Genomic DNA, 22700 nt, shown 5'->3' with positions numbered 1-22700 from the left:
TCTAGAAACATATAAAAGTAAGTTGATTTGGTTCACATTTTCTTGAAATATCCTTGGGAACAAGGAATGAACAACTGTCAATCCAAGAATGAAGCAGAATTAGCCTTGAAACACTATCACAGTGTGCACATCATCCTCTCCTCTGAAATCAGTGGTATTTTAAGACCCAGTGAGAGTATCTTACAGCATTTGTGTAAAAGAGAAAGGCACCAAGTGAGGCTTACTTCAAAGTAAGATTGGGGAAGCTATCATCTTCTCAAAGATTGACTGGAATGAGAGGAGAATTGTGCTCAAAAGTTTTATTTTTATTCCAAAGCAGACCTAAGTTCTTCTACAGCATATTCTCACTGCTCTGCACTTGTTTTCAGTGAAACACTGCTCAGAGACAGTACATTCAGGTGCTCATTTAAAGGAAAAAAGAGAAAATAAATTCTCCTCAAAGGCCTAGCCAAACTATTGTCCCTTCTCATCAACTATCAGAAGGTTAGCTTCACTTGTAGGGAGAGACTTGAACATTTTATAAATGCACATTACTAGTAATACCTTGCTTGTACCAGTTTTGCCTTTGGAGACAGAATAATTTCTCAGGACTTCTGGAAAATTCTAGAGAAGAAGATGACTAATACACTTGGTACTTCCAAAGCAGCTTTTAATTTGGATATTAATAAAGCCATTTTAAAAATGGGAGGTTACAAGCAAATCAGAATAACTAAAGATTTCTGAAGGAAGGAAGGAAGAATGTTGATGTGATGGAAGGGATGAAGAACTGTTTCTAACGGTCTCAACAGTATGCCCAAACTTTGAAGTAGAATTATCCAGTAGTTTTTTGTAACAAAACCTGATACCTTACTATGACACAGAAATATGTGGGCTATCATTCCAGCCAGTTTTGCTTGCATAGAGAATTTGGTACCCAAATAAAAATAAAAAAAAATGAGAGCAAAATGAGGCCATTTCCAAAACAGGCCTGCTGGAGACTAACTGATTCTATACCAGTGAATAATTTAAGAACATGGGGCTCTTTTTTCTTCCTTTTCTCTTTCTTCTTTCTTTTTTTTTTTTTTCTGAAGGAAATATACAATTCTTATTGTGTAGAAATGTTTGAGATGTGATTAATTACTTCCTCAGACAGGTATTGCCTGTGGCTCTGCAAAAGAAAGAAATAACTGGAACTACTTTTTCAGCAAGAATTTAACCAACCACTGTCACATGAAAAAAAACAAACCCTCTTTTATGTCCATAGCCTTAAAAGCTAAGACATAAAATTAGAGAAAAGTGGGACCAACTTGAAAGGCAAACAAACCTATCAGACAAAGTTAAAAATTAAACATGGCCCCTTTTAATCAAACGTAGTGTGTACTTCATTGTGAATAAAACAATTGTATTACCAGTAGTAACACAGTGCTACTGACAGGAATAACTACTAAAATTTATTGCCAGAATAGATGGCAAATTCTAAATTTCTAAAATATTTCAGCAGTTTCAGAAAGTGGCAAAGTCGAGAAATGGAGTATACCAGGTCTTCCTTCAAATAGGAGGGACTTAGTCCCATGCTGATAACCAGTAGCAAGATGCTTACATATATGCAAACAGAAACACATATTTTTATAATGACTTACAGACAAAATTTTAAGGAAGATTCCATAAAAACCCTCCTAATATGCACAGCTAGGGTAAGAAATGTAACTAGTATTCAGGAGAACAATAAGGATTAGATACCATTGGATATCTATGAGAAGAGAGACTACATTCCAAAGTACCCTCAAAATTCATGTTCCTTTGAAAGAGAAACTACAAGAACATCTGGACAATGCCACACAGCTCCATAGACTTTAACATGTGCTCATTATTGCAGCTGACATTATTATCTGACACTTTTCCTTAGCATAAGAGTTGACATTACTACAGCAATGCATCCATGAAAAGATAAATTCAGTACACAATTGAGAAAATATGGTTCTTCAGGTAGAATACTGAAAATGTCTTGCTTTAGAAAGTTGCATCAAATTGCAATTGGAAGCACAATTTGGGTAAACATGTGCATCTTCTGATCCAAGAATAGCATTTGGATCAGTTTTAAGTGTCATAAAATTTATGTTAACTAATAAATAATTAGAAATTCTGACAATAGAGTCAGTTTAAAAAACCAAAGCACTAATGCTTAGAGCTACTTAAATAGTAAGTATTCTTGTGTTGTTATGGGCTAGATTTAATTATCTCAAACTGAAGACACCAATACTTAACATTTGTTTAGAGATGCTAGGTGTGGCACTGTACAAAACTAAATCAATTTCATGGCAACAATGTGAAATAAAATATGCTAGGAAGGTATAATAGCACTCTGTGTTTGGATCAAACATCTAACCCCTCCATGAGGTGAGACTCAATGTGCATCAAAATTCATTTTAATAGACTCCTTTACCCTTGTTATGCCTGCTTGGAATCAGAAGTGATAATTCACAAAAGGAAGGCTGCCTTCCTTACAGACTTGTATTAATTGACAAATATGGGGAACATACAAAAACATGATTTTGCTGTTTCTGAGGAATGCTTATACTGAAGCAGAGAGATGAAATTATAATTCATTTTACCTTTAGGTGTTGGAATTGGTCTCTCAAGTCCATCCACATGACCTAAGGGGTCATTTGTATCTGGAATTTCCATTTCACCTTCAAAGAAAAAAGAGATTTTGCTGAATTGAGGTACTGAGCTAATCTTTTTGTTATACAGCATTTTAACAGTGAGTTCAACAAACTCTCTCAGTGCATATTCTGCCTCCAGAGTAGCACTTGGAAAATACAGCATACAGGAAACATGTATCAAAAAGGTCAGGATTTATCCATTGTGGATTAGAAAACATCGTGTTAACTACTTTGTGGATACTTGGTGTTTGGCAAAATAGAAAGCATTAAAAACTACACTCCAGCTCTTAGCAGATTCAAATTCACACATTTTTACAAGAACACAAATATTTCCTGGAAGCAAGGCTGGCTTAGCAAATTAAGCAATACCTGAGCTTTATGGACAGTCTGTTACAAAATGATATAAACTTGCTTTAAAACTTCCATTATGTTAATTCAAATTCTATCTCCAGAAGTCAGACTGATCATAGCTTCTGACTTTGTTATCCCATTCTCAGCCTCATCCCTAAAAGATAGCTTTAGAAATGAAACTATAATAACTGTTTTCCAAGGATTTCAAAGTGTCAGGAAACAGACAGATATCTTCTGAATATGACCCTTTTTTGTGTCTAATATATCAGCACAAGCTATCACACTTCAGACAGTAGCCTGAAGTTCCTTTGCATTTGCAGGTCTCGCAAAACTCCAACCATTACAACTCAGAAGTGGACCTGTTTGGTCTCCCTTTTAAAAATATTAGGTAAAGAACAGATTTGAACTTCTAACTCAGATAAGGTTATAGATGTGTTTTAACTAAAAAAACTTCTGAAATGACACCTCCTATTTTTTTATACTTTCTAATTGATATTCTGTCATCCAAATTCCTTACATCCTTAGCATATCACCAAGTTATGTAAACCTAAGGTCATCAAGGTCTAAAGTGAAAGATCTGGGATCTATTGTAGATCTGTAAATCTGTAGATTGTTGGGGGAGTGTTGGGGGTTTTCATGGTATTATTTTGGGTGAAATGAAGCTAGACAAAAGACTCTCTCTTTTCCTTTTGTCCTCATTATCCTTTCTTCAAACTACAATACCACTCTGAATGCAAGTAAAATACGAGTAACCTCATCCCTATCTTACACCATATTATGAAAGAAGAAAAGAATTTAAATGACTTTGTTGTTGTTGTTTTTTTCTTTCACCCATTATTTGAGAACAGATTCAGCTAACTTGCCTTTAACTTTACCAGGTAAAACACAAAAATTAGAGACATTCTCCACAACAGGCTGGGTATGAAAGCATTTCTTTTGTCACTGTACTGTCACCTTGTCACTACTTAATCTCTCCCTTTATCTCCCATTGCTCGAGGTTCTTTGGCAATAGTACAGATTCCACTGGATCTGTGTGCTGATTCTCAGACGCCACAATTAGAGTGACAGTCAAGACGGTGCTGTACCCTTGGTAACACACTCTTTCGATTTGGAACAGCTAAGGCTTGGGCAGACATCATCTTCTGCCACTCCCAGCACTGGAAATCATAGATAATATTCACCTGCAGACTGGAGGGAGAAATGGAGATGGGTGGCCAAGCTGGCTATTGCAACATTTGCCATTGCAAGTCCCGACACAGTGTGTCTTCATACCCCTGCAGGCATGGTACAGATTTAACACCTGACTTTTAGCTGTAAAGAAGCTGTGCTGATTCAGTGTGAAGTGGTGAACGCATGACAGGCGTACTCTGAAAAATTTCAGCAGAGATACATTCCACCTTGGTCTTACCAAGGGGCAGCGAGACAAGTCCACCTCCATCCCTTGCTCTTGCTTCACCTTCTCTGTGTCACATAAGAGGTTTAGAAGGGGCAGGAGCATTTACTGGCCACAAGGAAGAGAAATCCAAGATGAGACACCCAGAGCAGACAGAAGAGTAGGAAAACCAACCAGTTTTTTAGTCCACAAGTCCTGCTCATATCTTATTCTGGTGATCATAATCCACCAGCATTCAGAGGATGGAACATTATTACATACCCATTCTTAAGGATACTTCATGACTTAACATTCAGCTTAACATCCAGACTCCAGGCTGCCTGAGATCTGAGTGGCACTTTGGGTTTAATACCATAACTTCAACTTTATAATAGTTGTTTCCATCTCTTCAGTAAACTCATGGGATTCACAACAGAAAAAGATATTACAAGTTCAGACAAATGAGCACAGAAATGTTTTCCTCTCTCATCTCTCCATTCCAGACCCATAGCTCTTAATTTTTATAAGTTTTTCAAAACATAGGTGGAAAGAAATAAAAGTATTTGCTGTTTTGAAAAAAAAAATCCAATAATAGTTTTATATGATTCACTCTCGTAATTGATATGGTTATGTCTGGAAAAAACATTAATCTTCAGATGGGCTTGACCAGAGAACAATTATAAATCATAGATGCCACCTACCATCAAAATCTCCAGAACTAACCAAAGTTAAAATTAAAGTCCTTTGCATACTTTGTAAATCATAAATACAAATCAGACCTGTCACTTAAACTTGCTTTTATGAAAGAAATATGTATATTTTATGTAATCTGAAAAATTCCACTTCAAGCACATTTATGACAAATTCCAAGCTCCAATCCTGAAGTTTCTTTACCACAACTTAAAACACTAAAAAAGTTATCATCAATTTGAAAAACTAAGTTTTTAACACTATAAAGACAACCAGCAAGTCACTATAACAAAATAAAATCTTGCACTGAACAGAATTTTAAAATTCCAAAATCGAGAGCTTAAAAAAAATGAGCTATGCATTCCTCTTGAATTTTATTTTCAGTGGTTCCTTATGTTGCATTAATAGCATAGTGTGTTTTTCCTGGTAGGAGTGAATCCATGGTGTTTACTTCAACAACTAACAATTTTTTTCCAATTTTCCTCACTGTAGTACACATACACTAGGATCATGTCTCATCAGCAACTCTCTGCAGTCTTATTCTTGTTTGAAGACACCTACACAACTACGTTCCTGTCTACTCCTGATTTTTAACTCCCTTTTGTCACCTCATTTAATCAATATTTCCATAATCCCATTTTGCATTTTTCTTCCTTCTTTCGGTGTCTTTTCCTAGAAGAATATTCATGTGGTATTCCACTCCCTGAAGGGGAAAATATATCCATGAAGTAATTTAAGGTGTCCAACTTTCACTGTCAATTCTCATCAGTAAAAAAAGAGAAATAGGAAAAATAATTGTTCATTAAACTGGTCTTAGATGTCACAAAGATACCAGAGAGTCGCCTTTTTTTTATATATCTATAATAAATACAGCATCATCATACTATGAAAAGAGGTAGACTTTCAAAACACGGAACTGGAAGAAGAGCAGCAATACACTCTACAGTTGTTATTAAAAACTGGTAATAAAAATGCTGAATAATTGAATCTTACATGTGATCTTACCAACTCACTCTGGCATTGTGTGCTGTTGAGGCTCTTTCACTTCAAAAAAGGGTACAGAAGATTTGGAAGAGTTTCAGAGAAATGAGAATATTTACTCACTCACAGTTCTTGTACTGCTGCTAGGGTTTGTTGCTCTGAGAAGAAGATGGCTTTAATTCAATGACCCTAAAGCTCTATGGAGCCATGAAAATCGAAAAAGTGGATAGACTCTCTTGGTAAAAACAGTAGCATTAGAAAAAATAGCAGCAATCAATTTCAAAACAAAGATAAAACAAGGAAAAGTTTTCTCAGAGGAGACGTAATTAGAGTGAGTGCAGAGTTCACATGACCTACAGGTGAAGTTAGGCAAGTTCAGTGAGACCTCTCTCACAGAAATCCTGTGTGGGCAATGGAAGTCCCTGAGCTAAAAATGGCTGGAGGCTGGGTAAATACCCAGCACAGAGTAGTACTATGTAGTTAGATCTCTTCTTACACTTTTACTTCAGCATTTCCTTCTTTGCTGCCATCAGAACCAAGACACAGCACTGCACCGATCTCTCATCTGCCCCTGTATGATTATTCTCATACTTTTCGCTAGCATATGTGAAATATGTCTCCACAGACATTAAGTGTATGACAGTCTGTTTCTGAGGACCATTTTAATTTACATTTGCAGTGGGAGTGGGAGGTAGAAGAAGTCATGACTGCCCAGTCCTCCTCGCATGTTGCATGACCAGACAAGACTTCAACAGAACCAGAACTCAGCCTGAATGCCAATGGCCTGTATGGGACAAAAATGATCTCTTAACTTTTCAAGGCAGTAAAGCAAGTCATTTCAATTTACAGAAAATCCCATTTAAAAAATGGCATATTTAAAATAAATACAACAATCTATATTTCTGATGTAAAAATTGCATTCAGTTCCTTTGATTTACATAGCAAACTGTAGCAAGGAAACAGGTGATACAGAAAATTATTTTCCCACTTGTATATAAATAATTACCACTTATTTTTTAATTTTGCTTCTCCTGAAAATATGGGGACGATTTTCTTATACACAAGATCCAACACAGGTAAGCCCACTGCCTGATTTTATGCACCAATGACCAACAAAATACAGAAGCAAATATCCAGAGACAGGAAGGCTCTTTTACACTTCTGAGAACTAACTTGCCCAGCCAATCACAGTATCAACTCATAGAGCATACACCACTCATCATAAAAGAGATTAATTTTTTCTTCTGAGATGGTTATGACTTCGCAGATCACTCATTACTTCAGAGGTAAGTGCAATAAACAGATTCCAAAATGCTCTTGTCTATAAGCAGACATCAAAACAATGCATTAATCTTCATCAAAAAGCCGGTCACAAGGATGGATTACCATAATTGATACCAGGAACAAACCAAGGCCTGAGCCTCACACAGAAAGAGAAAAATAGTACTCAGGTATTTTCAACCAGAGTGGGCCTGATTGATTTAGAGCAGTTAAGGGCTGGCTGATGCAATACCATGCAATGTTAGTAACTGTCTTTCATTATTTGCAGAGCACAAATGAGATCTTAAAAGATGAGAAATTGCACAAACATTTCCTATTATTTATTAAAAAGGGTAAAAAAAGGAGTGCCAGAAAATTATAGAGCTATCATCTTAACTTCAATTCCTGGAAAAATAATGGAACAAAGAAGTTATTTTTAAGCATTTACAATAAAGCAGAGAGATGAGTAATAACTAAAATAGAAGCCAACGTTGACTCGGCTGACACTGATTAGAATCGCACATAAGTCAACAATCACAAGGTACTGCAAACAAGACAGACTTCACACAGAACACATAAAAAGCAGTAATCTTCCCCATTTACTCAAAGCCAGTAAGGCCCTAGACTACTTTCTCCAATTTTCTGTATTCCATTCCAAGATGGATGAGAGTAAAACTAGCACCATGAAGATAGTCTACGAAACGTGACTAAGAAAATCAAAAACATAATGATTACTACACCTGCTTGGTCTGAAGAAAATTAGCTATGGACTGAGAATGAGTATTCTTCAAACACAGTGGCCTCAGTGGATGAAATTTTCCAGTGTGGCAGATTTGTCTATTCATATGACACTGCACAGCTAATAGACACTTCTCCCAGGTGAAACAGGATTTCATAAGATCTTTCCCAATCTTGTGATTCTACGAATGAACCATCCCTCTACCATTGTATTTTAAATCCCAAAGCTCCAAATAAATCCAACACTAAAAACTGTACAGCTCTACAATTAGTAGAACTGCAGGTTTTTGTTCCAACATTTCTTCCACTCATCAATAATCCTGTTCCTGTAGCTGAAACTATTTTCAGACTTAAACATCAATATGCAACCTTTGCTTCCTGCGGCTGTAACCTTTTACTCGGGTTCTAACTTTCTTCCAATAACATAAAAACTCCTAAACTCTCTCTCTTCAGCCTAATACCCTCTAATATTCTGTTCTTTTCTTCATAAAACTTTGTTGACCTTCTGTCAATTACTAGCCTCTGGAGCTCCCAAACAAAGGGCCCACTGTACCCTTTGATTCAGCTGCCAATCTGATTACTTTGGCTGGAGGAGGCAGGCTGCTTGGGTTGCTGAATCAGGGCCTTTCATTGAAATTTCTCTTTTCCAACATCTGCAGCCCCTGGCAACCAATTGCAGAGTGGGCTTGGCAGACCTGTAAAGGGTGGTGAATAGGCTACAAAAGATGCAGTTTGCTGCATAAAATCAGTGTACCCCTTTCATAGTGATGGCAGAGTAGAACCTTCAGAGCACACGTTTCTTAACTGCTGCAGCTTCACATAAAAATAGCTGAAGGTTGGGGAAATAACCAACACTTTCTTTAGCCATTGCTCTACTGAGACAGTGGTGAAGTCTGCAAAACGGTCACTTCTTTGCTGGTTATCAGCTTGCAAAGTACAATGTCCATAGGTTAACAAGTTAACTAATTAAATGTGTTCTCTGGCCATCCAAAATTCTTCAAAATTAATTTCAGCTAAATTCATAGTAATGAAAAGTTCTCACCATGAGACTATTAGAAGGAGTAAGCTCTTCTAAGCCTGCTCAGCTATAATATCAAAATACAATTTAAAAAGTATATATAAGCAACACCAGCCTAAAAGTTAGAGACCCTTCAGAAAGCTGGTATATGACAGACAAGAAACCCTTTCAAGAAGCCAGGATTGAGTTATATAGAATACATTCCCACAATTCATAAGCATTCCTTGTTAAAGCAAACATCGTTTCATTAGCATGGATCTTCCTCTCTATAGATGTGTTTTATTTCTATTTTACCTAATAGCTATATTGAAATGTTTTCATTTCAGTAAGTATGAGGGAAAACATTCTATTGCAAAATGTGGGAACTACACTACAGGAAAAAGGTAGATACAAAGTTTATGATCTGTAGCAATAAAAAAGTATCATTATCTGGATGGAAAATATATAAATTTTAAATAACATTTTAAAAATCCATAGAAGTTAAATCACTTTTATTCTGCACAGTGAAGACTTATTTCTCAAACACATGTTAAGACAGATTCAAAATTTTGTATTTTTAATTTAAATGCATAAAGAAGGAATCTACATATTGCATTAATCTCTGCTGTTGTGAATGTATGTTCACAGATTGATCCAAAACAGACTACTAGTCTGTTTCAGAATACTTGTTTAGTGCATGATGAGAAAACCACTTTACAAATTTCACAGTGTATCTGCAGGAACTTCTTCATTTAATTAAATAATCATCAATAACCTACCATCAAACCACTCTAAAACACAGTAATAAAGATCAGTTGATCATCACAGAGCTATAGAGAAAGAATGATTCCTGATTTTCACACAGAGTTGCAACCCTCAAAACAGAAAGAAGTATACTGAGGATGAAGTTTATCTTCTTAGTCATCAGCCAGGTGCCTTAGCAAGTATGATGAAGTCAGTGTGAGAAGAAAGACATCAGATAAGTAATTTAAAATATTATTAACAGGGATTCAAATGAAGACTTCAATGAATACCTTGATTTATTTCAACACCTCATACTGTTAAAACATATTTTACATTAACCACAATGCTGCACGTTCAATTGCACTGTCAATCTTTATCCTTTCATTGCACAACTTTCATCATAGAGCTGAGTTATTAAATAACTTAAGATTCTTCCTCCTGCAGCTCCTATTTGCCAACTTAAAATTAGAGTTCAGAAATGCTAGTGAGAGAAACGAGAGAGAAAGTTTTGTTCAGATTCCAGTTAAAGAAGAAGCCTCATTAACAGCTGTAAAAACATTAAAGCACAACAAACAGGATTCATGGAAAAGTAGCTATTCATTCAAGTCACCATTTTCAGCGTGCAACTAAGTTTTGAAGATGCTAAACTTTGGAATACAAATTGTTCTATTAGTTCATAGCCAAAACATTCTGATAAAGTTACAATAAAGTCCAGGTCCTCCTATTTTACAATGCAAAGAGGAGAACATTTGACAGAACACAGCCTACAGGATGAAGGAATATCCAAATCCTATTTTCAATTCTTAGCACTTCCTGCAAAGTTCTCGCCAAGTCACCTTAGGCCAGATTAGAAAAGAATTTGTTGCCAAAAGATGCAGACAGATGTCTACCAAGATTTTCAAAAGCATGTGGGCACCTGAATCTCATATCTGCAGTAAATATCCCTTAATCTTTTGTACCTCAGTTGCCCAGAGGCTGAGAGGGGAAAAGGTTAGCTCCCTGATGTGGCTCCCAGTGCAGCTGCATAAGTGTTTCAGTCAGCACAAAGAAGGGAGCAGCATGGAAGCAAGAAACCAAGACAGAGAAAAGGAGGAAGAGAGATTTTTTTTGGAAGACTGTTGTGATTTATATCACTACAATTCACCACAGAAGTTCAGTCAAATCTGTGACAAAGAAACTCCACAATCTCCCAGAACTCTAGTTTTGAAAGAAAAGCGGAACATAAAGTACTATGTGGAAACAAATTAAAATATAAAAACTGTTCTGAGTGTTTAATAAGTAAGAATTAAACTCCATGATATTTACAGTGAAAAATACCTGAGATTTTTTAAGCCACAAATGGATTTCAATGTAATTTCTAATTTAGCAGAAATGCAACTAAGTCTACTAGCTACCACAAACATCGTTTTTCTTTAGAATTGTATGCTAAATAGTCAGAGGAAATATACCAGGGAGGTTATAAAAGCTTTGAATCATAGAAAAAAACCCCAAAGGAATTATGGATTTCATAACTAATGGTATTTGTGGCTAGTGCATTATGCTTTGGAGGGGGAAAAAATGTAAAGCAATGTGGGTACATTCCAAAGCTCTTCACCACCTCAGTTGTAAAATCACACTTTAAACACAACCAGTACAGGCTCTGAACACACCTGCAGTAGCTCAAAGAACACCAAGCAACATGATAATTATCCATGGCATTATTACATGATTGATTCTTTTACTGCTTCTGGCTGTGAAAACAAAATAATCTCAACCAAAGGGTTGAAAATCATCATGATTTATGAGTATAACACTCCATCAACTGGGATAAACAATGATTTTCACAGTGCTCTTTTTTCTGGAAGAAAAAAAAAAAAAAAAAAGAGTAGAATCCAAAAATGCCAGTCTTGTTTGCAGCCTTAGGCTGAAATATTTAACACTTCAGTTCAGGAAAACATCCGAAGTCAGAAAAACACTTGAAAATGGGCTTATTGCTAAGCACCCTCTTAAAAGCTTTCCTATATTTGAAACAATCAACAATAATAATCTCCCTCAGCCTAAGAGTCAAAATAAAAATAGCACAGAACACAACCAAGTGTGACAGAACATAGTAGAAGTTACTACCTATTCTAATAATTATTCTGACTGGGCTGACAGCAGCAGAGGAACTGCAGTTCATAAGTGAAAAAAACCTTCCTATGGGTTTTTTTGTTTTCATTTCATAAGTTTATTTCAAAAGTAGGAATTGCAGCACCAGTATTTGATGGTAGGGACGCTACAGCTAGCCACTCTCCTTCCTGGAAAATAGTGAGAGTAAATTGCCTGTTCATATCAATCAATGCACTTTTTGTATTATTTATGCTAAGTACTATAAACACCTTCCTGACCAAAAGGATACAGTGAAAACCAAGGAATAATTAATTCTCAAACACTAGGAGCTGATACTAATTTGAGAAACCTGGGCACCTAAGCAGGACATCTAGGTTATCAGTACTTAAAGAAACTAAGGCTGACAAGTGAGCCAATGACAGGGCACTATTCATCCTTCAATAAAATCATTAAATAGATGTTCATGTTTTTTTCTGCCACCAACTATCACAAATAGATGGTCATGGTCTTTCCTATCACAAAGCATCAATTATTTTTTAAAGACCCAAGTAGATAGAATGCTATACTGACTATCTGAAGCATTACCAAAGTACTTAGGATTCATCTGCCCCTAGTCAGAGTAGAATAGCATTTTACAAATTACATTGCTAAAATTAACATCAGATACTGTGTTCAAAGGAAAGGAGCTGATCACAAGTAAAGTTTCCTTCTCACTATTGCTTTTGATCATGACCAGTAAAAACAATAAGTTAATTGTTAAATATACCAGATTCAATTGTTAGAGAGAGCAAATGTATATTCATCAGAAAGTATTTTGGTTTCTGGACCAAGAGTTTAAAATTCATAATTTTTACTGGAAGTCCTCCTTATAATGAGGAATTATCTATGGTCTGTCTACAGGGAAAATATTAACTCCACTCCTCCAATAAACAGTAAAGTTCTGATGGCCAAGGAGTCAGTACGGAGACAAAAAGTTGATGTGCAATTGGTGTGGCCAGGCAGGTCACAAATGAGCACTCCCAGCACTTTTGACCAGATCAAATGTTGTTGTGGTTAAACATTACTGTGTGTGCACATGAGCATGTCTGTATGTGAATATTTGCCTCTGTGACTAGTAAAGGGAGGAAAAAGATAAGAAAATATGCCAGCATATAAAAGAAACTAACATCTGATCTATACTTCAGCCACTGAGAAATGAAAAACAGTTATTCCTATTGGAAGTTTTAAGATATGTTATTCACTTGTTTCGTAGGCTTTTCTACATTTTCCAGTATGGGGTTATTTATTTAAATAACACTAATAGTAAAGTTTAAATAATATTTATATCTCTTCATTTGAGTAGATACCTAAACCCCAGATTATTTCTGTTGGAAATTTTTGGACAGGTTTTGTCCAGCCTACACTGGAAATATCTTCTTCCTTCTGCATGTGTTTGACTTCTTGGATTACAACTGAATGCATACAGTGAAATCATATTAGCTATCATATTTGAAAGAAACACCCATTTCTCTTTCTACTTTTGTTTAAACTACCTTTTCTTCTACAGAGGGGGGAAAAAAGCTCAGATGCTTAGGTGGACTTTGATATGGTTCCTCTTTGTTATTTAATTCACAGAGCTAAGCAACAGTCTTCTGGACAAAAAGAGATGGCATATTATTTGCCTATGTTCTTCTCAAGAAAAATAATAAAACAAGAGTTGAGCCCTGAGGTGAAAAACAGAGTGTTCAGAATGCTTCCGGATGTGGATACACTATTTTCAGTGAGTGGACAGTGAAAGAACTAAATGAAAACTTGGTTAGAGTCTCACTGACAGTAGCCAACAGGGTCATAAGGATGCACAAGAACCCCTTTCTGCTGTGCCTGCCTGAAAAAAAAGCAAGGAACAACTTCAGTAACCCTGCAGTGCAGACAGCCAGGCATGCACCCATTAGCAAGCAAGCACAAAGCACATAGCAGTTTCCACCCAACTCACCTATTTTCCTATACCAGGAAGGAATTTTCTGAGCTCCCACTGTCATTATGTATTACCCAGTTTAATAACTGTAACTGGCCACAAGACCAGACTTAACCATTGTATTAGTATTCTGTTTCAGCCACAACATTCAAGGCTGCCGCAATGCCATTTTAATGTTCTGAAAGGAACTCTTGGGTGCAAGTGCAGTGCACTTTCAAAGTTTTATCTTTTCCATTGAAGAGCTCTGAATCTTACATGCATAAACTCTTAATTTGCAAACTACAGAAAAAAAAAAAAGTAGAATCAAATATTTCCACCCTTTCCAGCACATGTAAGTAAAACCACTTTCTCTGTGCTATGTGAATTTCCCAGGTCTGGCTGGTACAGAGCCCATCAGATAATTACCAGCTTGTTCTGCACTCCTGCTCAGGCTGTGATCTGCGGTATTTGGCACAGCAGCAGATTCAGAGAGGGAAGTGCCACAGATGGAGAGGACAGCATTTTGAGCCCACTATAGACATGTGAGGGGCTCAGTAAGACTGGAAGGAGACAAGATGTACAAATGACAGTGGCATGCCCAGTCAAGCAGGATGGAAGAGAGAAACCCACAATGGTACGAGTTAGTTGGCAAGATGACTTGGAAGCAGAATGCATTTCTTCTCATTCATCCGACCATTTTGCTGTCCACACAAGTCAAAATTAATACAAGATGAACAGCTGTTTCCTATCAAATGTGTAAGACTGCCTGATATAAAATAAACCCAGTCACCTGAGTTTAACTGGGGAAACGGTCACAGCAATATAAATAGTTATCTAATTGTTACCTAGGGGCTCAGCTTCATTTAGGGTAAATAACCCTTACATGACAAAAGACTACCATAAAAATTAGCAACCACTAGCTATCTGTGCAAGCAGATCCAGAGATACAATCATTTAAGTGGTCAGAGTGATCCATCAAGTTACCTAAGACAAGCAAACTATTACATGTGCATCAGTTTAATGAAAACAAAGCTTTTTGTTCTCTAGTATTATCAAGCATTAATTTCTCAGCGCCTACCTTTTAAAAATGTTTATTATTTATAGCATTCTTTTTTTCTTTTGTGGACAACTAGTTTCTCTTCCTCACTCTGAAATTTGTGAGAATATACATCTTCCTATAAAAAAATCAACTACAGATAAAATTTTAAATCTTCAGGGAGTACCTATATTAGGTAGCAGTTACTGTGTTAACTAATTGTATGGAAGGTTATTTTTCCTGGTATATATGCATGTTCTTATGTGTTGAGAAAACATTTGGGAAATTTTGCTCAAAGCAGGAAGTGAGATGCTAACCACAGCCTAATCATTAGCTGTCTGCTGTGACACTGAAGAAAAGCATTTTTGAAAAGCCTGGAGTGGTTATTTGCATATGCTGCACCTTCTGTTGGTAGATATGAAATTAAGAATACACTGCAAAAAAAGCTCCTGCAGATCCTCTGCTGTGTCCACTACCTACTGCCTCTCAGACTTGCAGCAGCCAACTTGAAAGAAACTGGGTGATTTACAGTCCAGCTCTATGAATGTAGATAAGATCTGGTCAAAGATCTAAAACCAAACAAAGAACTCTGTATTACTCTTGGAATGGATTCTCAAATATTTAAAACTACTGTGACCCAGTAAGCCAAACTATTGATATATTACACTCGACCTTGTCATTCTTGGCTAGTCTGTTTTGCTCTGTTCTGTCTCTATATTCTACTTTGTATATACTAATTTGAAATATCTAACCTCTCTCATTTGATAAAGTAAGCACTGTAGCACCGTAATTGGTTATTAAGTGCTCTGCTCAGTTACTTGACTGTCCATAGGTATCTCCTGACTATGCAATACAGCAGAGACTGTTACTATTCAGAACAAAAATATCATTAGAAAAGCCTATTAAGATTCCTTGCAGAATAATGAAAGCATATTCTAAGAATATTTCTTTACATTTTGTACATTGCTTCAATGAAATTATAAAGTATTTGTATTTTCTCCTACTTGGAAAAAATGAACAGTGAATTAATTTATTCAACAAAAAAGAAATTTTTCTATATATTTATAACTATCTTGAATAATACTAAATGCTAATCAAACAGAAAGAAATCTTAGTTATAACACAAGGTAATTAACTCCATTTTCTCCTTGTATTTGTGTCTCTAACACAATGGTAAATTAGTAACATGTAATGGTAAATTTGAACATGTAAACTTAACATGGCAACCTAAATAAAATCAATGAAAAAATTATCATGCATACAGAAGAAACAAAATATACTGCATTACATACATGTTTCTTCCTCTTGTTTTTTCACTTCTTCATGAAAATAAGCACACAACAACTTCTTCATGAAAATAAGCACCAGACCTCCCTGAAAACCCTGTGAAAGAATCTAAATTTCACATCTCATGCAGAAATTGGAAAAGAAGTGCCAGAATAAAGTATCAAGCACTGCAATTCTTGCATGCTTACAACTGGTAATAGAAGTTTGAGAAAAGAACAATAATGGATGAAGTCCTTAATTGGCATGAAACACCTTTCTGGGTTTCCTGGAAAAGGTCTACAAAATGGCAAAAGTAAGATTAAATTACAATGATGAAGAAGGACATTCACAGACTAAAATTCAGCTTTGAAGAACACATATCCTGGCCACAGCACTGCCACTCAACTTTTGGTAGTCACAGAAGGACTGAATTAATTTACCATAATCCACTTTCCCACCCACCAATTATCGTGAGACAAAGGCTACCACAAATTTCAAGCATTTGGCTTGGCAGGAGTTTGTGAAATTACTCCACATACAAAAGAAGTAGCATATATATAGTATTATGTTACTGTAACAAGGCTTTTAAGCAGATTTGAAGTGACCTTATTGGCACAAGTCATAAAATAGTAATTTTTAGTAGACTTAAAATTCACAGAGAAATTTGACATGAGCAACAGCCCCCTTGATGCTTTAGTTAGTAAAACAGGCTACAGCATGTTCTGATTATTGCATTCTAATTCCTATACTTTCAATTTATTTTTTTAATTGTAACAATGTTATTAATATAACTCCAGTTCAATAGCAACAAGCAAACCAATAACCAGTTTCATATGCACTTTGCCCTCCAAATAATGAATACAGCACTCAACACCAACCTCAAAGTGCTAGTATCAGCTACAATCATTTTATCAGTCAGGTCATCGTAAGATCCAGTTATGTCAGTTCACTGCAATTGTGTCTAATGAGGTATATTCAGCATTTATTACAGAATTCAATAACGATTAAAATATTGTAGCTTTCCCACATTCCAGTGACTAAGCCTTCAAAAGTGAATGCTTTGGCGCAGTAATGCTTGCAATGCAGAATCCTAAAGGAAAGTGAAGCCTTTGTGTTCCAGCAGTGGGAGAAAAAAACAATACTGAAGAGAGAGATGGTCCTGTCTCATTAATACATGACAACGTGACTGGTGTCACCACCAAAATGTTGTGGCTTCTGACATCAGTGAAACATCTCAAAATAATTAAGGGATGTTTCTCTACAAAGCTGACACAGTCAACTGCCCTGCTGAAATGTCTACACCAATGCATGAAGCATGAGCAACAAACAGGATGAGTTAGAAGTCCCTGTGGTGGATGAAAGCTATCACCTATTTGTCTTCACTGAAACTTGGTGGGACGAATACCATGTGTGGCTCCTGAGTGTAGCCAGATGGTTACAAGCTGTTCAGAAGGGACAGGAGAGGAAGGCTGGAGGACTTGCTCTCAATGTCAGAAGGTAGACTGAGTGTGAAGAGCCATCTCAGAACAGCCCATGAGCAGGCTGGAAGCCTGGAAGTAAAAATCAGAGTCCAAGTCAACAAAAATTATCTTCTGTATAGTGTCTGCTACTGGCTGCCTGATCCAGGCCATTTTGTGGATGAAGCCTTCTTGCTCAGGTTATGGGAAGCACTATGCTCAAAAACTCTTGTCCTGCAAGAGAATTTAACCACCCTGACATTCGCTGGGAAAGTAGCAAAGCAAGCTTTAGGCAATCCAGGAGCCTCCAGGGTAACTTCTGGAGCCAGGTAATAGAAAACCCTACCACACAGGGTGAGATACTGGACCCACTAGTCACCAGCATGAGCAAACTAAAAGACTGAAGGCAGCCTGGGCTGCACAGATCACGCACTGGTGAAGTTGCAGACCTGAGAGATACGGCAAAGATCAGACAAAGAATTAAGATATGATGCTGAACTTTAAGAAAGCAAATTTCTAGCTTTTCAAAGAGATAGTCAAGGACTATCTTGACCCCTCAGATAGTCCTTCACTCCTGGGGAAACTGCCCTCAGGAACAAGGGAGCCAAAGAGAACTGACAAATCTATAAGAATGTCTTCCATAGAGTGCAAGACCTCTCAATTCCCAGATGTAGGAAATAAAGTCAGGAAGGCAAGAGACTGGCATGGCTGAGGAAGGGAGCAGCTGCTGGTCAAATTAAAGGGCAGAAAATAAATGCCAAGGCAGTGGAAGCATTGTCAGGTATTGGGGAAAGAGTATAGGGATGCGGTCCAGCTCCATAAAGATGGAGTCAGGATGACTAAGGCAAAGCTGGAGCTGAATTTGGCATGGGATGCAAACAATAAAAAGAGGGGTTTCTATAAGCATGTGAGCCAGAAAAGGAAGGTCAGAGAAAGCATACTTGCCCTGCCCCTCCTCAGCCCCGATAAGCAAGGCTGACAAACTGGTAACAATGGAGAAAGAGAAGGCTGAGTAACTCAACAATGTTTTTATATCAGTTTTCACTGGCAGTCTCTCTTCCCACAGCTCTTGAGACCACAGTACCCAAGACTAGTACTGAGGGACCAAAAGTCCCTCCCACAGTAAAGAGAAAATCAGGTTTGTGACCACCTGTCACCAGCCTGCTTTAATTCTGTGCCTTCTCTCAGTAACATAGCACCTTGGTAGTTTACGATTGCTTGTGTAGCCATTTTCAGATTAACCCACAGTAAAGGAGGCTGTAGCTGGGTGAGAGTCAGCCTCTTCTCCAAGGCAAGGTACAACAGAACATGACAACATAGCCTCAAGCTGCACCAGGGGAGCTTGAGGCTGGACATCAGGAAGAAATTTTTCACTTTCTGCGGGTTGTCAAACTATTGGAATGTGTTGCTCAGGAAGGTGGTTGAGTCAATATTCCTGGAGGCGTTCAATAAATGACTGGACATGGCACTCAGTGCCATGGTGTAGTTGACAAAGTAGTGTTTAGTCATGGATTAGACTTGATTTTGAAGGTTTTTTCCAAGTTTAATGATTCTATAATTCTGTAGACATCTGTGTTTCTGTAAATATTCTGGGCAAGAGTCATAAAAAATGGACCATTCTCTGTGTACATTTACAAAATTCCCAGGGGTAAGGATACATTTCACCTTGGTAGGCTAATGGTCAGTCAGCACTCTCTCCCTTTTCATCCATCTTTCCCACTTTTCCTCCCCCTCTTTCTCTGTTTTTCCTCCCACCCAAGGGAAGTTCTTGATTTTCCTCATGTTTTCACCAATTTAAGCAAAAGGACTTGCATTAAACATAGCAAAAAATATTTGAATTTACTACATAGAAAGTTTTGTTCTCACTGGAATCAACCAAATTCTAAGGTGTGGTTAAGACATTTTCAACTGTGCTTCCCTTGGGTAACAGGTATGTATGTGATTATTTAAGGGTAGAAGATAGAACTGACCTGCTTCCCTTTGTCTCCTTAAGATACAGGATATTAAAGACTCAGATCCAAAGGTCTTATATCCCTCATTTTTCAAAACAAAAGAAACAACAAAACTGTTATATTATTATTTAATTAGATGAATAGGTTTGACTCAGCTAGTTTTTAGAATTAAATTAATTTTAAATATTAACATGTCAGGAAATAAGTTTAAAATATTTTTTTCCTCTCCTATTTTATCCAGGGAAAAGGTGTTTATGACCAGGCTTCTCTAAAATGTTGACTTGTTACTCATCAAGCAGTAGAACATTGGGCTCTGTTTACACCACTGCAAAGCTTAAGGAATTTTGTGGAATTTTTTCTGCCAGATGTTGCCCTATTCAAAATTTGTACACAGCAAAAGAAACATAACAGTCAAGTCCTGCCTTTTGGCAAAATGACAAAATAGACATACATTAAATGTCAGCTTTCTAGAGTTCACATCACTCACACCCTTCAGTCTACAAGGACCTACAAATTACAGCTGTCGAAGTTTTTTCATAACCTAAACTTTCAGCTCTAGAGAACTCTTACTTGTCTACATTTATTTATATTCTTGGTAATGGAGTGGTTCATTATTTATACTAGCTGTTTAAACAGTAACTGGGTTGTTTTAGGAATTGTGCATTTGTGCAGAGATGGGCTGTGCATTTTATGTGTCTGAAGGAAATCAAGATTCCTCGACAAAGTAGAACTAAAATTGTGCAATCATAAGGGTAAAATATTTTTCCATAAAATCTTTTGCAATAGCTTTGCAAGCAAAGAATGTGCTTCTCGCACCTACTAGTCATGTTTTTTGACTGCTGGGATTTAACGTTTTTAAATCTATAAACAGACACTGCTACATTTTCAAGTCTCCTTTCATTTTTAGAAATGTGTAACTCTGCTCATGTATAAACAGCTCTGGAGATGTGTTATGGAAGAGTTATTACCTACACACTAAACAATCTCCTAACTGAACTTAAAACCAAGACTGGTGCTCTGCAGACCTTCAAAAATAGAAAAGGGTGAACCTTTTCAAATAGGGAGCCTTTTGATCTTGATGATTCAAGAGTCCACAAAAGTAGAAATTCTTACATCTCTTATCTCCAACATTTTCAATGCATGTTTCCTTTCAAAATTGACAGCATCAAGAGAATTGATCATTATTTGTAGGCAATTGGAAACCTGAACAACCTGTGACTGAAAGACAGCCTGAATTACATTGCAAAGAGAGGATTAACATGGGTAGGAATAACCTGAATGTGCATAAATACACACATAGTAAATATTAATTCAGAGGGTTTTTTTCTCTGCAGTCCAATTCCTCAAGTATCTTTTAAGCATGCACATTTTAAAAAAATATATTCAACAATGCAGAAATTTGAGTAATTATCTGAAAACTAGCACAAAAATTAATAAAACAGTATTCTGGATTCCACATTTCAGACCTTATATGCACTTAACAAGAAGTTAAGGGTTTCATGATAAAACACTAGTAGTGACCATGCACCTCGAACAAAGGTGAGTGTTTATGACCTTGGTGAGATGGGATTTCCATTTCCTTTAATGAGGCAGGACATCAGACTCGCACTCTTAACTCACACAAACACAGAACCTGCCCCTGGGACAATACGTCTGTTTCTGCGGAAGCAAGGGAAAGTAGGTGTGGAGAAGTGGGGAGGAGGGGAGATGGGGATGGGGACCTGCGTAACCAAACCAAGACAGAGATGGCATCTGTGGCTTGGCTGATCTTTGGGCCAGAAAGAAGAAGAAAGTACAGCTGTGAAGTTTTGCATTGGGAGTTGATGGTGGCACTCCTGCTCCCCAGCTCTGGATAGCACTGCATGCATTTTTGTTCCACAGGCTGACACCACCAATAGTTCTGATCACTGCAAAATACTCTTTTCCAATTTGCTCTCTCTGGAACAATGGCTCAAACCACAGTGCACTTTTCAGAGTTGTCTGGATTTTGAGATTGGTGGGATGGCAGATGCTTGTTACCTCAGCTTCCCTGTCAAAACATTTAATACTGGCAAAGACAGTAAAACCAGATGCCAACTATGCCATAAATCATCTGTGGTATTTAAAGGAATCTTGTTTATTCTTGTCACTTGCTTATTCATTAAGTCAACAGACACATATCAGACCTACAACACATGGGCAAAGTTAAAACTCTGCCTTTCCCCACTGAGAGGCAGAATGTGATGTTTAGCCAAAGGATCACAAAGAAGGCAAATCTGATGGCATAGTGGAGCTTGGCTGCTGGGGGAGGAAGGGCATATATGCCAGCTGTATGGTTCACATCTGGCTGAGCAGCCACACTCTCTGTCCAGCAGCACATCCTGCACTTCACTCTGGCAAACCAAACAGAGCAAAGGGGAGAAAGTCCATATGGTGATGAGTTAAAAGACAGGCAGGATGGAGGGACTGCAGGACTCTAGAATAGGTTAGATGTAGTGATACATGGGAAGAAGGAAAAGAAGTCCCATCAGGAAAAAACAGGAAGCCAGTTGGTAAATGGACTTCTAAGTAGAACACCTACTCATATACCTAAACTAGTATAACATAAGCTCCTTTAATCATACCACCTGAGCCTCCATTTCTCACATATCAGAGACATGAAGGCTAAAAGTAACCCAAGTCTTGGAAAGCATTTTAGAAAATTTATGAAATGAAGGGTTAAGGGGAAAAATAAACTGTGGTATTTGAAACATAATTTGGAGTCTCAAATAGAAAGTTCTTGATAGAGAAGACATAGAATATCAAGTGCACAACTTATTTGCACAAAGACATTCATAATTTGAAGTGCATTTTTTTTATTTTTAATCCCAGGCATGAACACTAACATTGGGATGGTTTCTAGAAGAATACACTAATAGCTTAATTTATAGATGAGAATGAGAGATGTTCAGGTAAAATACTTTTTAACTACAAAAACATTTAAAGGTTGAATGGCTAATCCTCTTCCTGGAGCTTTTCACTTTCTTAGTATCTGTGAAAAGCTACTAACTGAAACTCATTTGTTGCAGCTGTAAAGTGACATTAAGTGCCAGACTGAGTCATGTCATTAACTCCTGTTTCTGAAAGAACAGTTTGCTAATTCTATGAAGTCGTTCAACCTCCTGGTAGCACATGTGAGGAAACATAAACCAACCCCAAGTTCTCCCAGCCACTC

The 22700-nt window shown here is 37.0% G+C and overlaps 1 protein-coding gene across 1 annotated transcript in view; it reads right to left on the bottom strand.

Annotated features, from left to right (window-relative positions):
- The window catches only part of ROR2 (receptor tyrosine kinase like orphan receptor 2), a 141077-nt gene that overhangs the window by 40312 nt on the left and 78065 nt on the right, over positions 1-22700 (bottom strand). The window contains 1 exon segment of the mRNA XM_062513343.1: positions 2592-2669. Coding sequence (XP_062369327.1) covers positions 2592-2669 — 78 coding nt within the window.

This window comes from Cinclus cinclus, chromosome Z (assembly GCF_963662255.1).
Source record: "Cinclus cinclus chromosome Z, bCinCin1.1, whole genome shotgun sequence".
Classification (NCBI taxonomy): domain Eukaryota; kingdom Metazoa; phylum Chordata; class Aves; order Passeriformes; family Cinclidae; genus Cinclus; species Cinclus cinclus.
This window is presented reverse-complemented; position numbering and strand designations above follow the sequence as displayed.